Source organism: Pelodiscus sinensis, chromosome 4 (assembly GCF_052426305.1).
Source record: "Pelodiscus sinensis isolate ZL-2025 chromosome 4, ASM5242630v1, whole genome shotgun sequence".
NCBI classification, from domain to species: Eukaryota; Metazoa; Chordata; order Testudines; family Trionychidae; genus Pelodiscus; species Pelodiscus sinensis.
Genome location: NC_143055.1, coordinates 19,470,525 through 19,495,619, shown reverse-complemented (window position 1 = coordinate 19,495,619; position 25,095 = coordinate 19,470,525). Strand labels below are relative to the sequence as shown.

At 40.3% G+C, this 25,095-nt stretch overlaps 1 protein-coding gene across 14 annotated transcripts in view; it reads right to left on the bottom strand.

The window, feature by feature from the left end:
• Nucleotides 1–25,095, bottom strand: part of ADD1 (adducin 1) — a 99,291-nt gene that overhangs the window by 41,733 nt on the left and 32,463 nt on the right. For all 14 annotated transcript variants that reach the window (XM_075930846.2, XM_075930842.2, XM_075930841.2 and 11 more), the window contains exons 4-6: nucleotides 23,931–24,082; nucleotides 10,998–11,078; nucleotides 2,657–2,806 (exon numbers count right to left, since the gene is read on the bottom strand). In XM_075930846.2, coding sequence (XP_075786961.2) covers nucleotides 2,657–2,806; nucleotides 10,998–11,078; nucleotides 23,931–24,082 — 383 coding nt within the window. The remainder of the gene's footprint in view (nucleotides 1–2,656; nucleotides 2,807–10,997; nucleotides 11,079–23,930; nucleotides 24,083–25,095) is intronic.

Genomic DNA, 25,095 nt, shown 5'->3' with positions numbered 1-25,095 from the left:
ACCCTTTGTTTCCTGTCTTTTAACCATTTCTCAATCCAAGAAAGGACCTTCCCTCTTATCCCATGGCCATGTAAGTTACACAAGAGCCTTTGGTGAGGGACCTTGCAAAGGCTTTCTGAAAATCGAAGTATACTATATCTACTGGATCCCCCTTGTCTGTATGTTTGTTAACCCCTTCAAAGAACTCTAATAGATAAGTAAGACATGATATCCCTTTACAGAAACCATGTTGACTTTTGTCCAACAATTATGTTCTTCTACGTGCCTCAATTTTATTCTTTACTATTGTTTTGACTAATTTGCCCGGTACTCAAGTAAGACTTACTGGTCTGTAATTGCCAGGATCACTTCTAGAGCCCTTTTTAAATAACAGTGTCACATTGGCTACCTTCTAGTCATTAGGTACGGAAGCCAATTTAAAGGATAGGTTACAAACCACAGATAATAGCTCAGCAATTTCCCATTTGAGTTCTTTTAGAACCCTTGGATGAATGCCATCCAGTCCCGGAGATTTGTTAACATTAAGTTTTTCTATTTGTTCCAAAACCTCCTCTAATGACACTTCAATCTGGGACAGTTCCTCAGATTCATCACCCACAAAGGACGGTGCAGATTTGGGAATCTTTCTAATGTCCTCAACCGTGAAGACTGAAGCAAAGAAATCACTTAGTTTATCCGCAATGGCTTTATCGTCCTTGATTGCTCCTTTTATCTCGATCATCTAAGGGACCCACAGGTTTTTTAGCAGGCTTCCTGCTTCTAAAGTACTTAAACATTTTGTTATTTCTTTTTGAGTTTTTGGCTAGCTGCTCCTCAAAACCTTTTTTTGCTTTTCTTATTACATTTGTACACTTGATTTGACAGTTTTTGTTTCTCTTTCTATTTATCTCACTAGGATTGGACTTCCACTTCTTAAAAGATGCCTTTTTATCCCTCACTGCTTCTTTTACATGGTGGTTAATCCACGGTGACTCTTTTTTAGGTCTCTTGCTATGTTTTTTAATTTGGTGGTATACATTTAAGTTGGGCCTCTATTATGGTGTCTATAAAAAGTTTCCATGCAACTTGCAGGGATTTGGCTCTAGTCATTGTGCCTTTTAGCTCTAATCAACTAGTGATGCCACTAGAAGCTTCCCCCACTTGCTGCCTCAGAGAGAGGCAGCAAAGAGGGTTGGGGGAGAGCAGGAGCTAGGCAGAAGCTGTTTAAAAGCTGGTTCCCCCAGCATCACCTCCGCTGGGGGCGGGGTAGAGGGGGTAGAGGTACAGTGGGAAACAGCGTAAGCAGGGACTGAAGCAGTCTCTGCTTGCACCAGTTCTCCTGTGATTCCGCTTTTGAAATGTACAAGAGCCCTACCAGGGACTCCCTCCGTGGCTCCGTGCAGGGCTTCCTTTTGAAAAGTACAAGAGCACTGCCAGGGCTCTTGAATGTTTCAAAGGCTGAGGTGCTATAGGGAGTGTGGGAGTCTGCTGGGGCTCTTACACATTTCACAAGCTCAGGAAGTGCAGGCCAGTTCCCCGCTGGCCCCGCGCTCCATGCAGAGCTTCTGTTTTTTAATTGTAGCAAGAGCCCAGCAGTGCTCATTACAGTTCAAAGGTGGAGGCGCCCTTATCGACTAACCCAATAGTTGATGGAAATCCCATCAAGTATGCAATTAGTTAATCTAAATTTAACATCCCTAGTATATGGCAAACGTTCATTGTTAATATTTAAATTATAGCTGAGACACTTAAAAGCAAGAACTGAAGAATAGTCAAAAGAAAAGACAAAACTGTGAAAAGACATAAGACAACTTATCTTAATTCGTACTTTTTTTTTAAAATTAAAGTAGACACTTTAAAAATACAAGGTAAGAGACAAGCTTTCCTGCAAATTATTATACAAAACCACAGTTGTTAACCATTGCTAAAGCTTAAAATTCTCAGAATATGACTGAAAAGTCAGGAATTTTCTTAATTTCGGTCTTGTTATCCACTTTAAAATCGCTTCATTGCTGTTCTGAATCAATTTAATAAAAAAAAAGCAAAATAAGAACTGCAGTAAAGCAATTTACTGGATATCTGAAACTCAGTCAATGAACTGAATCCTTAAAATAGCTTTCAAGGTAGATTTGATAATGATTTATAATTAATTCTTGGAAACTGATAAAAACAGGGTTCGATAAAATCAACATGGATATCCACAAATCCTGGTATTTAAGACCAATACTGCTACTTGTTCGGTGAAATAGTTACAGATGTGCTACCAGAATAAAATGTAGGTAGGATGCAAGTTCTCCTATATATAGAACATATATGGATAAAATATCACAAAATGTGCCTTACTAGGCAACTTTAGCTTGTTTTGAACGGTCAAAAACCATTCAAATCTGAAATTTGCCATTTGCCTAGTGTTACTTCTAAATATTGATCCAAGATTTCTTACTCACGAACATTAGCACAGATAGCATCAACTTCTACAGCAGGGCCCAATTCTGCAAGCACTCACAATGCAGGTATACTCACATGAGCAGGCCTATTAACTATTTGACTTCAAATAGGATTCCTCACTAGAATACAGCTTTAAGGGGAGCAAGACATTAAACTATAAAAGTAAATATATGACTGCTTGGGCCCAGGTACACTTTTCTTAAGATCTACAGTAAGAGGAACTACTTACCGCTGCTCCTGCTGGTGTATGAATATGAACAATGCATTTAATATCAGGTCGAGCAGCATAAATTGCAGAGTGCAATGTAAAGCCAGCTTGGTTTACTCCCAGATTAGTGCTTCCACGATCAACTACATCTCCTTGAATATTGATTTTAACCTGACAATATAACAAAACATTGCAATAGAAAGTATTACAAGTTATTATCCAAAATGTATTCAATTCAGCATCTTTCTATAGCAGTTTGAAAAACTGTAACAATATCATGCAATGTGACAATGTTATATAAAATACATATAAACCCATGTCATTAACAGCAACAACACTCAACTTTAAGATCCATGTATTTTCAATAGGGATGTTAATTATCCGCTATTTGTGTAAATGTGTAACTGCTTGAAATTCTAGCAGTTACACATTTACTTGTGGAAGGGGAGCCAGGAACCAATGGTCCCTATGAGCACTGGTACCGCCTGCCTCCTGCCCCACTGTCTCTTATAAAGAGGCAGCAGTGTGGGGTGCAGGCAGCTCTATGGCACCTGATACACGCAGGGAGTCAACTTGCAAGCCGCTTCCTGTGTATACTGGTTCCCACCTGTCCCCATTTTCCGCACTGCTGTCCAAGGTGGCTCCATGGAATCTGGCATGGGCAGAGAGTTGGTTTAAAAGCCAGCTCCACACATGCGACCCTCCCCCCCACCGCTGCCTTTGTGGGAGGCAGCTGGCTCCACGGGAGCCAGCATGTGGAGGGAGCCAGCTTTTAAAAAAATAATTAAAAAATTCATGTATCAGCTCCCTACACATATCAGCTCCCGCCATCCTGATACATACAGAGGTAGCGGTGTGTGGGTGTGTGTGTGTGTGTGTGGGTGTGTGTGTGTGTGTAATAGATAGTAATAGATAGGATTAACCGATTATCGGTTAATTGTGCAGTTGACTACATGTTGACATCCCTAATTTTAACAGCTGTAGAAACACAAAACAAGCCTTCTACATCATTACTTTTTTTGTAAGAAATCAAATGCATCAACAAGCAATTGCATAAATACATTATTTCCCTCCCCCCACATCATTCAACTTTCACTCCCTTGATTCTTGTGATAACATTTCAACTAGTTTTTCATTAATCAGAAAGTCTTGTAGACTGGCATGGCCTGAATAACTAATGTAAAACAAGCAAAAAGAAACAGCCTTTTAGAAAACTAACAAAACCTTTCTGTCCTCCTTTATACAACATATTGAAGCAAACAGAATACAAACTCACTTCTTGACTTTTCTTTTCAGGTCACCTTCTACAATATTACAATGCTTATAAGGTTTCCCTAATATTCAGCTCCTGGAATGTTATTCAGTCCTCTTCTTCTCCTCATCAGTTAATAAATGTGCTCTTTTTTATAGCTGATTTTTTCCCCCTTCCCAGATGCAGATAAATATCAACAGGTTGTCAATAAATCCCAAGACTATGAATGGTTTACTTTGGCCTTTCATTAGCAGCTACAGCTGTGTTTGAAAGTCTGTGGACTCTTTACATGTAAATTGGACCATCATGAGTGTTTAATTTTAAGTACCTTAGATACTAATTAAGAAATTCAATTAAATTCTCATCCTCTAGGCTTATGGGACATCCCACAGTTACAGCTACAGAATGCTTGGTTTTCCAGAAGTTCAGTCTTGGTTTTCTTTAATTGTTGCAACAGTAAAATACAGGAAAAGTAACTGAAGTCTCTTTTCTCCTGTTCTCAACCCATACTGACACCCATTAAAACAGAGCTATGCATTTTTCCAAGTAGTGACAGTGAGAACTGAGACTTCTAGTTTGAGGATCTATGATCACTACAGGTATAGTAAAGAATTAGTCTTAGGGCTTGTGTACACAGAGATAAAGATGAATTTATTAAGGCAGATTTTCTAACACCCAATTTTGTGAAGTCAAAGATGCATGTTCCTACTGTGCGCAAGATTTCAACGTAGTGCCTCCCCGTAGGGTGGCTACCGTCAACTGACAGCTATGGACTATGGGTAGCTATCCTACAGTCCCTTTGCATTCTGGGTTATACTCCCAGTCCCTGCTGGGATGAAAGCAATGCAATGAGTGGTTCTGGGTACATGCTGTCAGCGTTCCATAATGCATTCATCTCCTCCTCTTCTTGAAAGCGATGGCAAACAATCTTTTCATGCCCTTTTCTCCCTGGTTATCTGTGCAGACACCCAGGGTAAGCATGGAACCCAACATGACCCTGTTCAGCAGCAAAGTTCTACGGCAGTCACATTAAACATCTTGCATTTTATGATGCAGTATGCCCAGAGCATAACAAGAGCCTGCTGGATTAAGATTGAATCTCAGGAGGCCATGAACATAACTTCTGTGAAGCACCTGAGGTAAGGTGAAGTCAACATTTGATCTTACTGACACCGTGGAACACCATTTCTGGTGCCGAGAGACAAGCACAGACTGGTGGGATTACATAGGACAATCACCTGCAAAACTTCCATGGAGCTTTGCAAATTGCTTTTGTCATGGCTCCTTCCCCACTCTGGCATGATAAATGCAGAAGTGGGGGCCAGCAAGTGTACCCCAAAGCCTTATCTACCAGGCTTTGGTATAAAACTTGCCCCAAAATCTTAAAAACCTAGATTTTGGGAATAAAACTTCCGCTGCCACCACCCAAATATTAATAACGAGATTAGGGGAAGATCATTTGGGAAATCTCACCCCTATTATAAAAATCAGGACACGCAGTAACCAATGCCAGGTTAACAAAAAGAAAAGAGAAAACTTTTATTACAACAATATTCCTGTTGCAAGCACAAGGATCAGATGGAAAGGTAACAAAATATACTCATGGAGGAATTACACCATGGGCTAGAACTTAGTTAAAAAGAAAAGCCAAACATCTCTTAAGCAGTGCCAGATATCAGGTCCCATACCCAACCCTTAAAACAATAAAGCCTAAGGAAACTACCTAAACCTTACTCTACTTACAGAAAGAGAAGCATTGTTTCTTGGAGAGAGAGAGAGACATGCTTGTCCCTCCCTGTAGCTGCAGAGGACTCACCCAGAGAGAGAAAAGGAAAAATCCCAAATTCCTTTGTCCCAGTTTGCAAGTCCCACCTAAATTCCTACTGGTCACTCCACCCGGCTAGGTGTAGTTAACTCCTTAATCCCCAGGCTGCTGGCTAACCCTCATAATCATGACAGCTTTCCTCACCCTGAAGTGCAGCAATACTAGAGACCTGCTGTGACAGTTTAGAAGTGAGTGGCAATAGCCTAGTAGAAGTTAGCAACACCAGACAGTCAGCCGGGAATCAACTGAAATTGGGGAAATCTACAGTGGGGGCTGTTGTGATCCAAATAGGCAAGATATCAATACCTTTCTTCTGCAAAGGATAACAACTTTAGGAAATGTGCTAGATCTGTGGTGTCCAGCATGCTAGCACCTTACCATATGTGACTATTTGTTCAGTTGAGCATGCCTAGTTCACTATAGCAGAAGCCAATATAGTGGCTACTTCTTCAGAACTGGTTGGACACCACGGTACTAGACATAGGGAACAGCTTTGCCATGATGGGGTTCACTAACTTTGGTGGGGCAACAGTGGAATGCACATCCCCATCTTGGCACCCGACCACCTTGCCAAAGAGTACATACACTACAAGAGGTACTTCTTGAAGGTATTGCAGGTGCTGGAGGATCACAAAAGCCATTTCACCAATATCAGCATGGGACAGTTGGGAAAGATGCACGAAGCACACGTCTTTAGGAACTTCTGTCTCTTCAGAAAGCTGCAAGCTGAAACTTTCTTCACAGATGGGAAAATTAATATCAGAGGTGTTGGAATGCTGATAGTGATTTTTGAGGACTTGGACTATCCCTTGGTCTCATGGCTTATGAAGCTGAATGCAGGCAGTTTGGACTGCAATTAGGAGCAGTTCAACTATACACTGATCAAGTGCAGAATGGTGGTAGAATGTGGTTATGGACATTTAAAGAGAATGTTTCACCATTTATTGACACAATTAGATCTCAGTGATAGCAACATTCCCATTATTGTGGCAGCCAGCTGTGTGCTCCATAATATCTATGAAAGGGAGACAATTTGATGTCAGGTTTGGGGGTCGAGGTAGAGTGCCCAGCCCTAATTATGAGCAGCCAAAGACTAGGGCAATAAGGAGAGTATACTGAGAGGCACTGCAAATCACAGAAGCTTTGAAAAACAGCTTTGTGGAAGGTTAGACAGTACTATAATAGTCATGTGTGTTGCTCTTAAAAAGAGGTTCCCTCTGCATGAAGTGTGCTTACCTGTAAACCTTGGAAGCTTCCCCCTTGCGACACAAACAAAAAAAAAGATATTGTTGAGAAATGTCTTCCCTAAATAAAATGCAGGACAATGTAGCACTTTAAAGACTAACAAGATGGTTTATTAGATTATGAGCTTTCGTGGGCCAGACCCACTTCCACGAAAGCTCATCATCTAATAAACCATCTTGTTAGTCTTTAAAGTGCTACATTGTCCTGCATTTTGCTTCAACTACCCCAGACTAACACGGCTACATTTCTATCACTTCCCTAAATAAGAACACAAGCAGGGATAGAAATGCAGTTCAAGGGGTACCTTTCAGAGGGGAGAAGAAAAGAATGTCCGTATTACATAGGGACATTAAGTAGCAATTAATTTGCTAGTTGACAGAATTTTCATCGACTAGTCAATAAGCACTTCCACGTTCCACCTTTGAAATGTGCAAGAGACCCCAGCAGGAGCTCTTCTGCATTTCAAAGTTGGAATGCTGCACGGAGCCCAGAGCCAGGAGGAAATCCCGCTGACTCCGGGCTCCATGCAGGTGCATGGAGCTTAGGGTCAGCGGAGGACTCAGAGCTGGGGTCTCTTGCACATTCCAAAGATGGCATGCCACATGGAGCCAGCTGATCCTGGGCTCCACCTGGCATTTCAAAGAGGCAATGCCACACAGAGCCTGGGGTCAGCAGTCCTCAGCTGATCCCAGGCTCCATGTAGCACTGCCACTTTGAAATGCTGTGAGGAACCTGATGCCAGGCTCCCTGCAGCATTCACTTACTGCTGGCTTGGCATGGAAAGTTACCCTACCATGGAGGATGGAATAAGGCAGGCCTCCCCAGAGACTTTGTGAGAAGTTACTCTTAAAAAGAAGTTCCCCCTGCGTTAAGTGTGCTTGCCTGTAAACTCTGTAAGCCTCTTTCATAGGATGAAACTATGAAAGAGTTGCCCTATGAGAGCTTTATGGAGATGTACAGGGAGGATTCCCATGCCATCTCCAGACATGTTAACAAGCTGTTTGGGGAGCCCCAACCGTGTAGGCAGAGTGGCTGCCACAGATCACACCCAACTGCCTTAATCAACTGTTGACAAGATGATAAAATGTGAATTCACCAGGACCTGGCAGTGAGGTGTCTGGGGGGATTGTCTCCAAAGTTAAAGAAAAGGTCCTGACTGTCAGTGAGATCAGATAGTCTGCTCACCTGCTGACCAATCTTCTCCTCCTCCTGAGCCACTGTCCTCTGCACTGCAAAGCTGCTTGAGCAGCAATCTTGGGAGGAATCCATGGACTGGCTTGGGAAACTGGTTGGGGCCTCCCTACGATCACATGCAGCTGCTCCAAGGGGTATGTTTGCTGTGATGACCCCGATTGTCTGTTTGCCTCCTTCATCTTCTGGCACAATTGCCTCAGTTCTTATTTTCACATGGCATTGCTGGGTCTCCCTGACATAGCTTTTCTCTGCAATCTTGACATAGATATCAGCATTTCTTTGGGGGCTTCGTAGTTATGTCTGAACAAATTTCTTTCCTCAAAGAAATGAGGTCCAGGATCTACTGCACACTCCATGCTGGAGCTCCTTTTGTAACCCTGGGCATTCATGGTCAGGTGTGCTGCCTGCTCTGACATCTGCTCACTACATTGGCCACACAGGAAATGAAATTCAAATTTTCCTGGGGCTTTCCTGCGTACCTGGAGAGCAGCCGAGTTGAAAGTGCTGGCCACAGTGGAGCACTGTGGGACACCTCCCAGAGGCCAAGAATGTTGACTTTCACAGAATCTGCATTACCCAGAAGTTGACCGTGCAATGTTGTATTTACTATCACCCCTTGTAAAAAGCAGAAGTACCGATATAGACTTTTCATGGCTTTTAAAGTCGACAGAATAGTCTTGGTCAGGCTGGAGCAAAATACAACTTGCAGGCTGCATCCAGCCTGCCAAGTCACCGGATCCAGCCTGGGGATGCTGTGGGGAGCCCCAAGCAGGCTCCCCACTTGCCTTGCCCCACCCACATGCTGCTCAGAAATGTGCCTTTAAAAATCTGAGTCAGGGGGCAGGGTGCTGGGGACAGTGCTGGTGGGGGCAGGGGACAGGGTTGGGGGGAGCTTTAGAAATGGCTCCCGCCCCCAGCACAATCCCATTGGCTTGTTTCTGGACAGAAACTGGTTTCAGTAACAGGCAGCCACAAAGCACAAGGGGCTCCAGAGCACATGGCTGCAGCCTGTGCAGGCGCAGGGCAAGCAGCAGAGTTCCCTCTAAATTGGGGGCAGCACAGCTTCACAAGTGATTAATCAGCCCCACCCAGTCAGAAGTTCAGGGCTCCATGCACAGAGCTGACTACTCGGGGCTGATGAATCAACTATGAAGCTGTGCTGTCTTTAGGGTTCCCAGATGGTTTCAACAAAAATACTGAACACACTTGATATTACATCACAATCTATATTACATCTTATTTAGAAAATACCGGACATTTATATTTTCTCAATTTGTTTCCCAAACAGAAAGCTCAAATACTGGAGTGTCCAGTTCAAACCCGGACACCTGGCAACGCTAGCTGTCACACAGTTTAGAGGAAAAACAGTCTGGCATAGGGGATGATCAGGAATAGGCTGCTGGCTGGTAAGTCTCCTGGTCAGACCCTGCCTCTGGCACCCCAGCCCCATCCTTCCAACCCTCATCCCCCACTCCTCCCCTCTACTCCAAATACCCAAATCCTCTGCCCCCCTCTCCCCCACTCCTGTACCCATATCCCCTCCCAGATCTGGCACTCCATTCCCCTGCCCCAGATCACAGTCCCCTCCTGCCCTAGCTCACATCCCAGCACCCCCTATTGTGCCCCAATTCTCTGCTCTAGGTCACAATCCAACCTCTTGCATCCTAGTCAAGTGCCGCATGTCATAACTCCCTCCTCTCTTACCCCAAGCTCCCTTCTGCACCCAACCTCCATCCCAGACCCCCATACCTCCTCCATGAATATCATGGAAGAGTGCAGCCCTCAACCACTTCCAAAATTCTTGGAGTGGCTCCCCAATCAAAAATTATTGCCCGCCCCTGGTCTTGGTGGTATGGACTCATTGTTTAGAAAAATGAACCTAATACTGTTAAGTTCAACTTAAACTCCCAGTGTAGACTAGACCTTGGTGCTAAATTCTTTCACCATTGCCATGCATGGAAGCATTTTTTAATTGCTTTTTGAGGGTTGCTGCATTATGCAAGCCTCTTAGTCACTTCTGGATCTCTCTCAAGCTTCAGAAGTAAAGCAGTCTTGTACTACTTTTTTCAAGACTTTTTAGTTGCAATGGAGGTGTCATAACACTATCTTCCCACAAGCAATGTCTGAAAGTCACATTTGACAAATACAAATTATCACCATTGGCACAACTGTGCTAACTTGATTTTTGGGTTATCTGTGACTACAGTCTCATTGCCTTAGGCCTGTTATTATATGCTATTTACTTTTAACAAGATCTGGAAATGAGACTATATTGGTTATTCAAACCTACTGTCTTTCTGTAATACAGAATTAAAGGCAGCAAAGGAAATATTTAGCACTCGATGTCTTGAAATCATTGTAAAATCATTAAACTATAAATATATATTGTTTAAAACACAGATACTATAAGTACACGAAGAAACTGAGGAAGAGATTACAAAATTTCCCCTAAATCTCCAACACCAATTCTGAAAGGATTAGAACTCAGAAACTGTTCATTCTCAATTTTGTGCAGTTTTCATGTAATCAAAACTTCAATTTAAAATTTAGGATAATATAGATTTATTTTAGTAAATGCCAAAAACTATGGACCAAGAGTTTACTCTCAAATTATAATCTGAAATTGTATATCCACTAAAAGAGAAGAATTTTACTTGTAGCATGAAGGATACTGAAATAAGCCAAATTGTTGTTTTTTTAAACACCATACATCATTCTGGCCATGTGACTGCAGCAGAAAATAACTTGGAATATTTTCTACAACATACTTATCTATGTTTATGCTAGACAGAATTGAAAGGTCTATATCATGTTCTGTAGGTACAGAAATAGAAGTTAGCACTTACCAGACTGGATGCAGTAACCTCACTATAAAGAAGTCCAAAAGGTACAATGAGGAAGTGTTCCTGCTCAGAACTTACTCTGGCCTAAGAATACAAGAAGAATGAAAGCTAAAGCTTTACAATAAAAAATTGTAATGTTTTAAATTCACATTGTATTATAAGCCCTAGAAAGTACACTACACAAAATTACAACAGAGTTTTCAAACATGGGAGATGTACATATTCTAGAAGCATAAACTGTCATGCTATTTCCACTGTAACTGACAATTTATTAAATCATGGTACTGTTGTTAATAGTTAACATTTAGTAAGGCCACAAAAAGGCTGAGGCTACAGTTTCTCAGGCTGGTTGAAGATCAATGAGTAAGTAAGATGTCAAGCAAGTGCCCATATCCTACGAAGAGGGACAGATAACCATCTGGGTAGATAGACTGGTTCCCTAATACCACGTGGGTGGCACAGTTTTATAGAAGCACTATCATCACAGGTAGTATTAATGTCCTTGGAAAACCTTTGTTTGCCATAGGAATGTGGGATTATGAAGCAGAAGGCTTGTGCAAATTTAAACAAGGCTATTAAAGAGCTTTAACTTACTGAGTGGGATGAGTCAAGTAAATGCCTTTTCATGGTGATCAGTGGGTGGCATGCTTGGGGCCTCTCCCCACCAACTATCCTGCTCTTTAATAGGGTTGTTAAAATGTGTTCATTCAGGTAAACATTAACTGCTGAAAATTTCAGCAGTTACTTGTTTACATATGAAGAGGGAGGGATGCAGCTCTCCAAGAGCTGCTTCCCCGGCCCCCGCAGAACTGCTGCCTCTGATACAAGAGTCCTTACTTGCATAGTTTATTTTAATAATTTAGCTCCCTCCCCCCCATCACCCTCAAGTGCATTTCTTGATTAACGAACCGCATTTCTACATAAACGTGACTAATTTTATACTCCAAAATGAGTTTTAGGTTTTAAATTAGAAAATATATCAATTAATGCATTATGATGTTACATAAAGGAGTTTTTCTGGGGAGAAGAGGCATTGAAGGAATAAAATATTTCATCCTACTATTAGCCTTTAGAGAAAGGGGGAGGGGAACAAAAAACTGGATCCAAAGTCCATTTACTTCAATTGGGATTGAATCCAGTTCCAAAAGCATTACCTGGGATTGTACCATTACCAAATTCCTCCCTAAAAAGGAGGAAAGAATCCAGAAAGTATTCTTGTTTTTTCTAATCCCAATAGTTCCAGATTGATGGAGATCTCACCACATTTAGAATACAATTTTTATCTCACCCCCACTTCTTCTAATTTAAACTTTCAACTCCACAGATGCCATTGCTCAAGTACAGCACCTTTTATAGCAGACATATACTACTCCGTAAATCTGTCACCATATGGTAATTTAAGACTTGCTATTAGCTTAACCTCTAGTGACCCAGACACATAAGGAGAGCTATTGTGTTTTCAAAACTCAAACAATCCCACTTGACTGTGTACCATGTTGTTATCTTGTTAATTTAACTGACGAAGCCAAAAGGTTGCTCTGACATTAGCGTTTATCCTTCTGCAGGGCATTCCAAATCAAACATCCCAGCAGAGACCTGTTCACATAAGATCAAAGGAATTCACGTACTTCATACATCCAGCGCCCAGAAAGACCAGCTGTTATATTTACTATATGTACAATATATAGAATTTAATGAGCATAACACAAAAGTGGAAAAAACTTTTAAAGCAAATCTGCAAAGCAGACACAGCCAGTAACCCATAGACCCATAACTTTTTAATAAGACAATTTATTAAAAAGGCAGGTAAGAAACTAAGTCTCAACCCCAATCACATTTGTGCCTATTTGCATAATAGACCTTGTTTCATTCACAGTTTTTTTGAGGTCATTTTCAACATTCTAAACCAATCTTTCAAAATGACGACACTTCCTCTGATGGATAATGAGTTACGGATGAACCATATTATGTGGTTACACAAAACAATAGCGGAAGGAATCATCTAACATAAGAACGGCCATACTGGGTCAGACCAAAGGTTCATCCAGCCCAGTACCCTGTTGCCAATGCTAGGTGCCCCAGAGGAAATGAATCAAATAGGTAATGATCAAGCGATCTCTCTCCTGCCATCCATCTCCACCCTCTGACAGAGGCTAGGGACACCATTTCTTACCCATACTGGCTAATAGCCATTTATGGACTTAACCTCCATGAATTTATCTAATTCTCTTTTAAACCCGGTTATAGTCCTAGCCTTCACAATCTCCTTAGGCAAGGAGTTCCTCAGATTGACTATACGCTGTGTGAAGACGACCTTCCTTTTATTTGTTTTAAACCTGCTGCCTATTAGTTTCATTTGGTGGCCCCTAGTTCTTCTATTATGGGAACAAGTAAATAACTTTTCCTTATTCACTTTCTCCACATCATTCATGATTTTATATACCTCTATCATATCCCCTCTCAGTCTCCTCTTTTCCAAGCTGAAAAGTCCCAGTCTCTTTAATCTCTCCTCATATGGTAGCCATTCCAAACCCCTAATTATTTTAGTTGCCCTTCTCTGAACCTTTTCTAATGCCAGTATATCTTTTTTGAGATGAGGTGACCACATCTGTATGCAGTATTCCAGATGTGGGTGTATCATGGATTTAGAAGGGCAATAAGATATTCTCAGTCTTATTTTCTGTCCCTTTTTTACTGACTCCTAACATCCTGTTTGCTTTTTTGACTGCCGCTGCACATTGTGTGGACTTCTTCAGACTATTCACGATGACTCCAAGATCTCTTTCCTGATTAGTTGTAGCTAAATTAGCCCCCATCATATTATACGTATACTTAGGTTTTTTTCTTCCAATGTGCATTACGTTACATTTATCAACGTTCAATTTCATTTGCCATTTTGTTGTCCGGTTATTTAGTTTAGAGAGATCTTCTTGAAGTTCTTCACTGTCTGCTTTGGTCTTAATTACCTTGAGCAGTTTAGTATCATCTGCAAACTTTGCCACCTCACTGTTTATCCCTTTCACCAGATCATTTATGAATATGTTGAACAGGATTGATCCTAGGATTGACCCTTGGGGAACGCCACTAGTTACCCCTCTCCATTCTGAAAATTTAGTATTTATTCCTACCCTGTGTTTCCTGTCTTTTAACCAGTTTTCCGTCCATGAAAGGATGTTCCCTCTAATCCCATGACAACTTAATTAACGTAAGAGCCTTTGGGTGAGGGACCTTGTCAAAGGCTGTCTGGAAATCTAAGTACACTATATCTACTGGATCCCCCTTGTCCACATGTTTGTTGACCCCTTCAAAGAACTCTAATAGATTAATAAGAAATGATTTCCATTTACAGAAACCATGTTGATTTTTGCCCAACAAATTATGATCTTCTATGTGTCTGTCAGTTTTATTCTTTACTATTATTTCAACTAATTTGCCCGGTACTGACGTTAGACTTACCGGTCTAATTGCTAGGATCGCCTCTAGAGCCCATTTTAAATATTGGCATTACATTAGTTATCTTCCAGTCATCGGGTACAGAAGCGGATTTAAAGGATAGGTTACAAACCATAGTTAATAGTTCCGCAATTTCACATCTGAGTTCTTTCAGAACTCTTCAGTGAATGCCATCTGGTCCCAGTGACTTGTTACTGTTAAGTTTATCAATTAATTTCAAAACCTCCTCTAATGACACTTCAATCTGTGACAAGTCCTCAGATTTATCACCTACAAAGGATGGGTCAGGTTTGGGAATCTCCCTAACGTCCTCAGCCGTGAAGACTGAAGCAAAGAATTCATTTAGTTTCTCTGCAATGACTATCGTCTTTAGCTGCTCCTTTTGTATCTCAATCATCCAGGTACCCCAACTGGTTGTTTAGCAGGCTTCCTGCTTCTGATGTACTTAAACATTTTGTTATTACATTTTGAGTTTTTGGTTAGCTGTTCTTCAAACTCCTGTTTGGCTTTTCTTATTATATTTTTACACTTAATTTGGCAGTCTTTATACTCCTTTTTTCTATTTCCCTTACTAGGATTTGACTTTCACTTTTTAAAAGATGTCTTTTTTAATCTCTCACTGGTTCTTTTACATGGTTAAGCCAAGCCACGGTGGCTCTTTTTTAGTTCTTCTATGTTTTTTAATTTGGGGCATACATTTAAGTTGGGCCTCTACTATGATGTCTTTGAAAAGTGTCCATGTAGCTTGCAGGGATTTTACTTTAGTCACTGTACCTTTTAATTTGTTTAACTAACCTCCTCATTTTTGCATATTTCCCCTTTTTGAAATTAAATGCCACAGTGTTGGGCTGCTGAGGTGTTCTTCCCACCACAGGAATGTTAAATATTATATTATGACCACTATTTTCAAGCGGTCCTGTAATAGTTACCTCTTGGACCAGATTCTGCACACTACTCAGTACTAAATCAAGAATTTCCTCTCCCCCTTGTGAGAGCAGGTTCCTGTACCAGCTGCTCCAAGAAGCAGTCGTTTAAGGTATCAAGAAATTTTGTTTCTGCATCTCGTTCTGAGGTGACATGTACCCAGTCAATATGGGGATAGTTGACATCTCCCACTATTACCGAGTTATTTATTTTGATAGCCTCTTTAATCTCCCTTAGCATTTCATAGTCACTATTACTGTCCTGGTCAGGTGGTCGATAATAGATCCCTATTGTTATATTCTTATTAGAGCAGGGAATTACTATCCATAGCGATTCTATGGAGCATGTTGATTCATTTAAGATTTTTACTTCATTTGAAAGTAAATTTTCTTTCACAACGTGCCACTCCGCCACCTGCATGACCTGTTCTGTCCTTCCGATATATTTTGTACCCCGGAATGATTGTGTCCCATTGATTGTCCTCACTCCACCAGGTTTCTTTGAAGCATATTATATTAGTATCTTCCTTTAACATGAGGCACGCTAGTTCACCCATCTTATTTTCTAGACTTCTAGCATTTGTGTAAGCACTTTAAAAACTTGTCACTGTTTATTTGTCTGCCCTTTTTTGATGTGTCAGATTCTTTTTATGTGAATGTTTTTCGTCTGATTTGGCCCATACTTTATCCTCTTCCATCTTCTCCTCCTGACTAAAACCTAGAGAATCTTTATCAATAGACTGTTCTTTAAGAGACGTCTCTGTCTGATACATGTGCTCCTCTGCACCAATCGGCTTTTCCCCATCTCTTAGTTTAAAAACTGCTCTGCGACCTTTTTAATGTTAAGTGCCAGCAGTCTGGATCCACTATGGTTTAGGTGGAGCCCATCCTTCCTGTACAGGCTCCCCCTATCCCAAAAGTTTCCCCAGTTCCTTATATTTAGATTCTGCTGACAAGACAAGCTTTTATAGTCATCTACAAATCACTATTTTTTTTGGTCAATTTTATATGAGTAGTACAAATATAAGTCTATATGTACTCATCATTCAATTTTATTCCCCCTACTGTAAAACAAACCATTTACTTATTCAGAATTCTACAAGCCAGGAAAAGAAAAGATAAGAAGAAAAATGGAATTTTAGGAGAAATTCCTAATTGGCAAGAAAAAGATCTGATCTTGAATGCATTGGAAAAGTGAAAGTTATTATGAAAAGACAATTCCTTAATCTCTCCCTGTCTTAGCAATGTTACCCGAGTAAATTTTCAGAAGTATAACCTGAAAGAACAAAAACTGTTCTCCCATGCAAAGCAATATACCCATGAAATACAGTTTAATTTTTTGGGATTATGATAAATTAATTTGAGGCACATTAAGGGGAATGGTTCTAGAGTTCAGCAAACAAGGTGAATCTGGTTTCAGTAGAAATTTAAGAAAACTGAACTGCAAACACTGACCTTTGAGTCCAGTGCTAAGGAGAAACCATTCTTTGCCACTTTTTATGGTCCAAATTAATAGTTTGGTTATGTATAGTGATTGTATGTCAACATTTAAAATCAAATTATTTAGATACATAGTGCTTTCCTCCCTGCCTCCCATCTAGTTACTAATTATTTTCAGGAAAGAAATACAGCAGAACCTCAGAGTTATAAATGCCAGAGTTACAAACTGACCTGGCAAACATACAGGTCATCTGGAACCAAAAATAAGGAATCAGATGGCAGCAGAGACCAAACCCTTTCGCAACAAAGCAAAAATTAAAATAGCACAATACTGTGTTAAACTACTAAAAAAAGGGAAGTTTAAAAAAATAAGGTAGTAAACAATTTCATTTTAGTAAATATGGTTAAAAGGAACATTTTTCTTCTGCACAATAACATTTCTAAGCAGTACTGCAACTGAACATTGATTTAAACTGCTTAAAAAAAATAAAAGTTTTGCTCAGAAACTTATAAATATTTCAGAGTTAGGAACAGCTTTTATTCCCAAGATATTCATAACTCTGAGGCTGTGTCTACACTGGGCCACTTATTCCGGAAAATCAGCCGCTTTTCCGGAATAAGCTGCGAGCTGTCTACACTGGCCCTTGAATTTCCGGAAAAGCAACGATGCTCTACTGTACAAAATCAGCCGCTATTCCGGAAAAACTATTCTGCTCCCGCTCGGGCATAAGTCCTTATTCCGGAACACTGTTCCGGAAAAGGGCCAGTGTAGACAGCCCAGTCGTCTTTTCCGGAAAAAAAGCCCCAATCGCAAAAATGGCGATCGGGGCTCTTTTCCAGACAAGCGTGTCTATATTGGCCACAGACGCTTTTCCAGAAAAAGGGCTTTTCTGGAAAAGCAGCCTGCCAATGTAGACGCTCCTTTTCCGGAAAAACTGAAAACGGAATAGTATTCCGTTTTAAGCATTTCCGGAAATTCATGCCAGTGTAGACACAGCCCGAGAGTCTTCTATAATGCCTTCATTTTCTATTAGAGTAAGCCCTTGAAATGATTGGTAACTACTACTTAGAATATTCTAACAATTTGATAAAGGATCTAACTCAACACCTTCTGGACAATACTTGCTTTGTAAATATTTATTGCCATATTTAGAGCTACATCTTCTGAAACAGGAAGCCTGATTCTCCCACTCCCTGGTTTTCAGCTGCCTATCCCTAGAGCAGTGTTTCCCAATTTTATTTGGCCACGGAACCCTTTTAAACGTGAAAGAATTTTGTGGAACTGCTAATCACAGTCTAATATACGAGCTGAAAAAGTAGACCACAAATAAGTAATGATAATAATAAACAAATGCTAAACAAAGTCATAAGAAAAACATTTAGTTTAATTGCACATATTTAAAATAAAAAAAGTCACATAATATTAATTACTTTTTTTAAAAATCATAAATGTTATTGTAATGGAATTTTCTTGCAAAACTCTTATTTTCACTTTGCAGAACCCCGTGATTCCCCGGAACACCATTTGGGAAACACTGCCCTAGAGCAAGTTAGGACTGAATAGGGGTGAACTTAATTTATGTTATCGTAGGACTGGGTGTAGCAAAGCTGTATTCTGCCACTCTTCCTTCTTTCCCTCCTTTTCTGGCCTATGCCCTGTCCTTGGAACAATCTCAATACGGTCCTTCCTCACCCTTTATACCAGGAGATAGATTGGTGGGTGCCTGGCTGAGACAAAGGTGCTGCAGTTCGCACTGCCAAATGTGTGTTAGCGGAAAGTTCTCTGACAGTGAGATGCTTGCTACTTAAAAAGAATAATAAGAGTATAATGAATGAGGCTTTTTGACCAATCTTAGATTAAGATAATTTGTATTTTTTTTCTTTTTATGGGTCAGAGCTGTATGAATGGCAGTTCGCAGTACCACCAGATTTATATTTGTATCTATCCATATTAGGAGGTTACCAAAAGGCTAACTTTAGATACATCAGATATACAATATCAATAAAAGGATGGGAAAGGTTAGTCCACAAGTGGTGGTGCTTACTAGTTAACTTGTTAACCAGAGGGGGCTGGAGCAGCTCCCCACCAGCCATGGAAAAGGGCTGCTCTGGGTGTTGAGAGTTGCTTCTGTTTGCAGCAGACCCAGGGGTGTAGGGATAACATATTAATGTATTAAAAATGTGATTCCCCCAAATGGAAGTGACTCCCCATAATTTGTTCCCCACAACTTAAAGTGTTTAGATTTATTATTAATTCTTCTTCTTATTATTAGTTAAGATTGTTAAATGTTTATTATTATTATTATTATTATTATTGCCCCTTTAGAATATAATGTATTAGGTCATGTAACTTAGAACTGTTAAGAATATAAGCCTGTGTAGCCAGAAACAGCCCCCCCTCTGTGCCCCAGGGCATGCTCAAGCTTGTGCAAGGGGCTGCTTGAAATTGACATTGCAGATACACATTGTAACAATGCATTGTCAAGCCACTAACTCTGCTATGGGAGCCAAGCCCTGTAATTGACTAAGGGCATTGTTACTTTATTGACGCCTGTTCTCTTTAAAACATTGTAACTTTATTCAGCACTCAGAGAATGTTTTAAGCAATACCACCCAGAAACTTTTTGTAACTACAACTCTGAGATATGTAAAGTTATTATTATACAAAAATATTGCATGGGAAACATTAATTAAGGAATGTATGTAAGAGAGAGAGTGCTTGGATGATGAGTGAATGGTTCTGAGAGGTGGCAGCCTGAGAATATAGCAACAAAGGGCTGAAGAAGGCGTCAGGTGCCAGTGCAACCAAAAGGTGGCAAGTGGAGAAAACCAAGTACTGGAGGTCCACCCGATAAGATCACTGACAGCCACCCTGGAGACAGCACCTGGCAGCCACCCTGGAGACATCAGCATGATGCAGCAATTTCCATAGACTGGCATAGGAAAAAATTCCTATAAGAACTGGACTAAAAAAAGCTATGGAATCAGAGTCCAAGGTTCTGCTGCCAGCCTACCAGGAGCTTCAGATGCGCCTCTGATCAGGACTTCGCTCCCCACTACCATCACTTGTGTACAGAATACCTGGCCAGTATTCTGTCACAAGCAACTTCCAGGCTGGTAACTATAACAAATACACAGAACCTGAATGAATGGATGAATGAATGTTTATATGTATAAGGGTTAAGTAGTTAAACAACGTTGTTTGCTTCTATCTTTTCTTTATTTTTTTATTATTATCTTTACAATAAATGAGGCTTTTTGCCTTATCCCCCTCATAAGATCCTGCTTGCTTTTATTTGGTATAACAGGGGGAAGGAGGGACTGCAGACAGGGGCTGCTCTGTCTGGGCTGGAACAGCCCCGGCCTGTGGCAGAGAGCCACTCCAGCCTGGCCATGGTGGGAGGAAGGGAAATTCCAGCCCAACTGGGCTAGAGTGCCCTCCCATTTGATTAGCTGGTTAAACTTCACATTTAACCAGTTCACTAATTAAGCAGGATTTTACATGCCTAATCCATATTAGAGGGCAGGTTGGTATGCTTTTTTAATATGGTTCTCTTGAAATTTCTTAGTATCCACTAAGTAAGAGAAATAACTGCTATACTGTCCATTTTTAAGATCCTTTTAGTCTGGATGCTATGGTAAAGTATACATACTTCATTTGAGGAAGGAAACAAGAAGAGCCAGTTGACAGACAAGCCTCACCAACAAATACTGATTCTTTTCAACTGAGTGACTGGAGGTAGTAATGCCAAAAAAAAGTTGTGAGCTATCAGTTTCAATTGGTGGAACTAAGGGAACAGAGTAATCCCACACAACAAGGAATCTTTCACAGAAAGCCAATGGAGAGAAGGGTCATAGCAAGACTAGTTTGTCTTAAAGAGACAAGCAGTAACTTTAGCTGACTGTCAAAAGAGAAGATAATATCTAAAATTTACTAGAAGATTTACCCAGAATTGTTTGGGTCCTTAACTCAAATAAGTCTTGTTTTTCTTCATTTCAATCATTGTTCGAGGGTAGGGTTGGGATGAGGGATTCAGTATGCAGGCTACCAGAGGAAGAGAGGACAACCCTCGCCCTCTCTCCCTGCAGCAGCTTGGGGCTAGGTGAGAAGCACCTGTCCATGGCTGCTGCAGCAGGCACATCCAGGGCAGAGTATGAGATATATATTTCAGAGTTTGTCTGTGTAAGAGAGAGCTGTCCCTTTCTCCACCCTCGGCCCAATGGGGAGTATAGCTGTCCCAGTCCATCTCTGGCCCCTTGCTCCCCTGTGGTCATTCTACTGTATAACTCCCTCCTACCAGACCCCTCCCTATCCATTTTATGAGAAATAAATTCCATGCACATCCTATTGTCCTGGCACAGCCAAACACTTACTTTGCTTTAAGTTACAAGAGGAAGTTGCATACCAAACATGGTCCTACCTTTTACCGTTTGAGAGTCTGTTTGTTCAAGAATTCCTAAACAGACACGTATATTTCTAAAATATATAGTAAGATTTTACACACAAAGTATGTATTAACAGTCTGCTAGTGGACACTGCAGTGTCTTAATATTATCTTTAACATTATGACTATCACTCATCATTACAGAATGATTGAGTGAAAATAGTTGATGACCTATATAACTATTAATTGACAATAGCAAGTGGGGGCTTGTTTTAATTTTCAGAAAAAGACTTGCACAATGGTACTGTATACATACTGCTTCAAAAATATAACATTCCTCACACCTCACCATGATATGCTCTGCTAAATTACTTCCAGGTATAACCAGATGAACACATCTTTAAAAGGCAGAGTGGCTTGCACAAAAATTTGTCTTAATAGTTTTTAAAAACAACCAACCAACTTACTAACACACAGCCTGATTATTTTTCCTTCCCAGGTATTACCTTTTTTATTTAAGACTCAGTGAAAACAGAAATTGGCAAAGACGAGATTAAGTGAAAAAGTAGTTAAGGAGCAAAGGCATAGTTGGTTTCTCCTCTCTGGAAGGGGAGTCTCAGCTTCAGAATAGGGATGTGAAGGACTAGTCAACCAGTTGACCATCTGATAAGCAAATGCTTATTTATCAGAAAGAGGCAGCAAGGGAGCACGGGGGCGTGGGGGGGTGGAGAAGAAAAGAGGTGGTACTTGGAAGCGGCAGCGCCATGTGGAGCCTGGTGCCAGACCCTGGGCTCCATGTGGTGCCGCTGCTTTGAAATGCCACAGCAAGAGCCCGGCATCTTCCTGGGCATCTCAAAGTGGCAGCATTGTGTGGAGCCCAGGGTCAGCAGGGAATCCCCCAGCTGACCCCAGGCTCAACATGGCACTTTCGCCTTTAAAGTGTAGCAACAGCCCTAGGGTTGTTTCTACAGTTCTAGAGCAGAAACACCCTATCAACTAGTCAAATAATTGATGCAAAAGGCATCAACTATTCGATTAGTCAGTTACCTGCAATTTAACATCCCTACTTCAGAATCGATAAAGCGCATCCAGTTATGTGATTAACTGACCATCTAAACTTGTGTCTCATACAGTGTTCATACATTCCATCTGAAATGTATTTATTTACTGCATTATTTCTCCTACACGCTTGCCAATTTTAATTGTGCCTTAGATAATGTTACTACAGTTTGATTATCCATTGTACCAACACACATCAGTTTGGATGACTTGCTGTCACCTCTCGCTTGAAAAGAACACAACTGAGAAGCTTCTTAGTTAAATCCCTTCCAGAATGAGGCCTCAGATGGAAGGGATGGGGCAGAGACAGCCAGCCCTCATCGCTACCTGGAATGTGCCATTCCCTCCTCCCTATTTAGATCTGCCCAAAACATGCCATGAAGTGCTCTGGAGGCTATTTAAAGGGGAAGAATGGTTAAAATTTAATTCTTCTCTTTCTTTTTCAACTTCCACGTAGGCATTAAATATGCACTGTTGCTTTTTAATCACAATTCTAAAAATTTGCTCTTTTCTTTCTATGCTGATTGATAAACCATTCTTCCATGTCTGAATTATCTCATCTTGAATACCTTAATCTCGCTCAGGACCCTTGGATGCTAACCTTACTCTCTACCATCTATCCAAAATGTTACTGTCGAAAGCTTCAGAGGGGTAGCTGAGTTAGACTGTAACTGAAAAAGCTTTTAAAAAAAAATTAAAATAAAAAATTGTTAACAGAACCATTGCAATGTTTATATTCTTTAATAAGAAATGATGCAATCTTATTAGCATCACTCCTGCCTCTCAACGAACCTTTTCCTTTCTTTATGACCCTAACTGGCTGTGTCACGGCTGGACAAAAAGCTATTTTCACAAAGTATGCACCCATATTTTAGATACTCATGGAAATACTACTAATAATAGTCAATAACATTATGAATGTAAATACTAACAGTCATCTAATCCAATTGAAAAAATTAAGGGCAGCCACTGTAATAAGCCACTACAACTTCACATTTGCAATATCGATACACAATTCAACTCTGTTATGAAGACAATAGACTCTGTTTCTTTAGTCACAGCTGTGACTTTAATCATGACATCCATTTTAGCCCCTCATCTGGCTCATGAAACCTCCCTGTACTGCCAGTCATTCTGTCAAGTATTGTTATTACGAATGCCAGTAATTACTTACTCAGTCACAATGTAGCTAGTTGTCAGAGATTGTTAAGCTAAGTATTCTAAAATCAAATGTGCCAGGGGGCTGATTCTCAGAAAGGGTTACAATGGAACTATAGATACTTTCATAATTTTTAATATGTAGTTACATGACTAACAAAAACAGGTATTTTATTATATTGAAAAAGAACCCTAAGAGGTCACCCATTGAATGACAAATAAAAATTATATATTCCACTTAAGACATTAAATGCTTGAGCCTTTGGGGGAAAACCCCCCCACAACTTGATTCATCATGTGGACTTTGTTATAGAGTCTGTTAAGAACCTCTTTTCAAGCTGAACTGGCTGACATCCAACCTGCTCTGTTCTTAATTCCTGACATGCTGTGATGAATCTCTTCACTCTTCAACTGTTTTCCAGACCACTTCATTTCTGTTGCAATCATAAGGGGGCAGGGGGGAGAGGGAAATTGATCTATAGAACAATTGTTTAGCTATGTGTTGATCAAATACTCACTGTTATATGATTGTAAATAAGCTGAGACCACCCAAAGAGATCCGCTAGTCTGTAGAATGCTGCTAATTTACATCGCAGTAACTTCTCCCCTTTTTCATAAGCAATGGAATCTGACCCTCTAAGGTCATTCACTGGTGTCACCATGCCAAGACCTGAAAAGGAGGAAGAAAAAGCACACAAATTATGTGCTCAATACCTCAGTTAATGTCCAACAACACTGTACCACATCTATGGAGGCTATTCCTATAATGCTACTGAGAGATGTCTGAACAACCAAAGAAGTTGATGGTAAATTTTGGTTGCCTAACATAGAACTGTAACCCTTCTATTTATACATCCTGTAAAAGCAAGGCATTAAATTATTTCCCTGACTCATTTCTGATAAAATCGGACAAGCACTAGTTCACTCCTGAGACGTTCAACAAAATGCAAAACCATCAACACTGTATCTTGTCTTGGTTTCAAATTAAAACCAAAATTCTTAGATATATGACAATTTCCTTTAAAATGAAAATCTAGGTTGACTTTGAAAAACAACACTACACATTTAATTGTATCAAAGAAAAGCAATTGTGTTGCAAGTCTTAAAGTTAGCAACTTCTGATCTACTGCAGATCTAATTAATACACAATCACATTTGTGTGCATTTTATTAGAAATAAGCTGGCAAATGTGAGGGGAAGAAGGTTTATAGGTAAAAGGTAAAGAATTATAGCGCTGACTATATTTCAAGTACAATCGTACTTGAGTTCCTTGATATGATTCTACTTGAAGTCTATTCAGATCTATAGATAGCTTTATCTCTTAGCCAAAGTACAGTCCTATTTTATAAAAGCACATGGGACCTTAAATGCTTCTCTGAACCATGCCAAAATCTTGCCTTTGGAAGCTGTGTCAAATATTTCCCAAATACATCTATTGTTTAAAGCAATGTTTCTCAAAGCTTCCTGCGGCTCTCCTTGACTTCAGTGACCCACAGCCAATGGGAACTATGAGGCACTGTAGCTGTAGAGCAGTTAGGTAAATAAACTGGAGTGGCCTGTTAGCAGCTTTCTCTAAGTGGACCAACAGCCCACTTCGAGAAAAACTGCTTTAAAGCATTCATTAATGTATAATGAAAATGTTCTAAATTTAAACAGGAAATACTGTTGGTTGAATAAGTATAA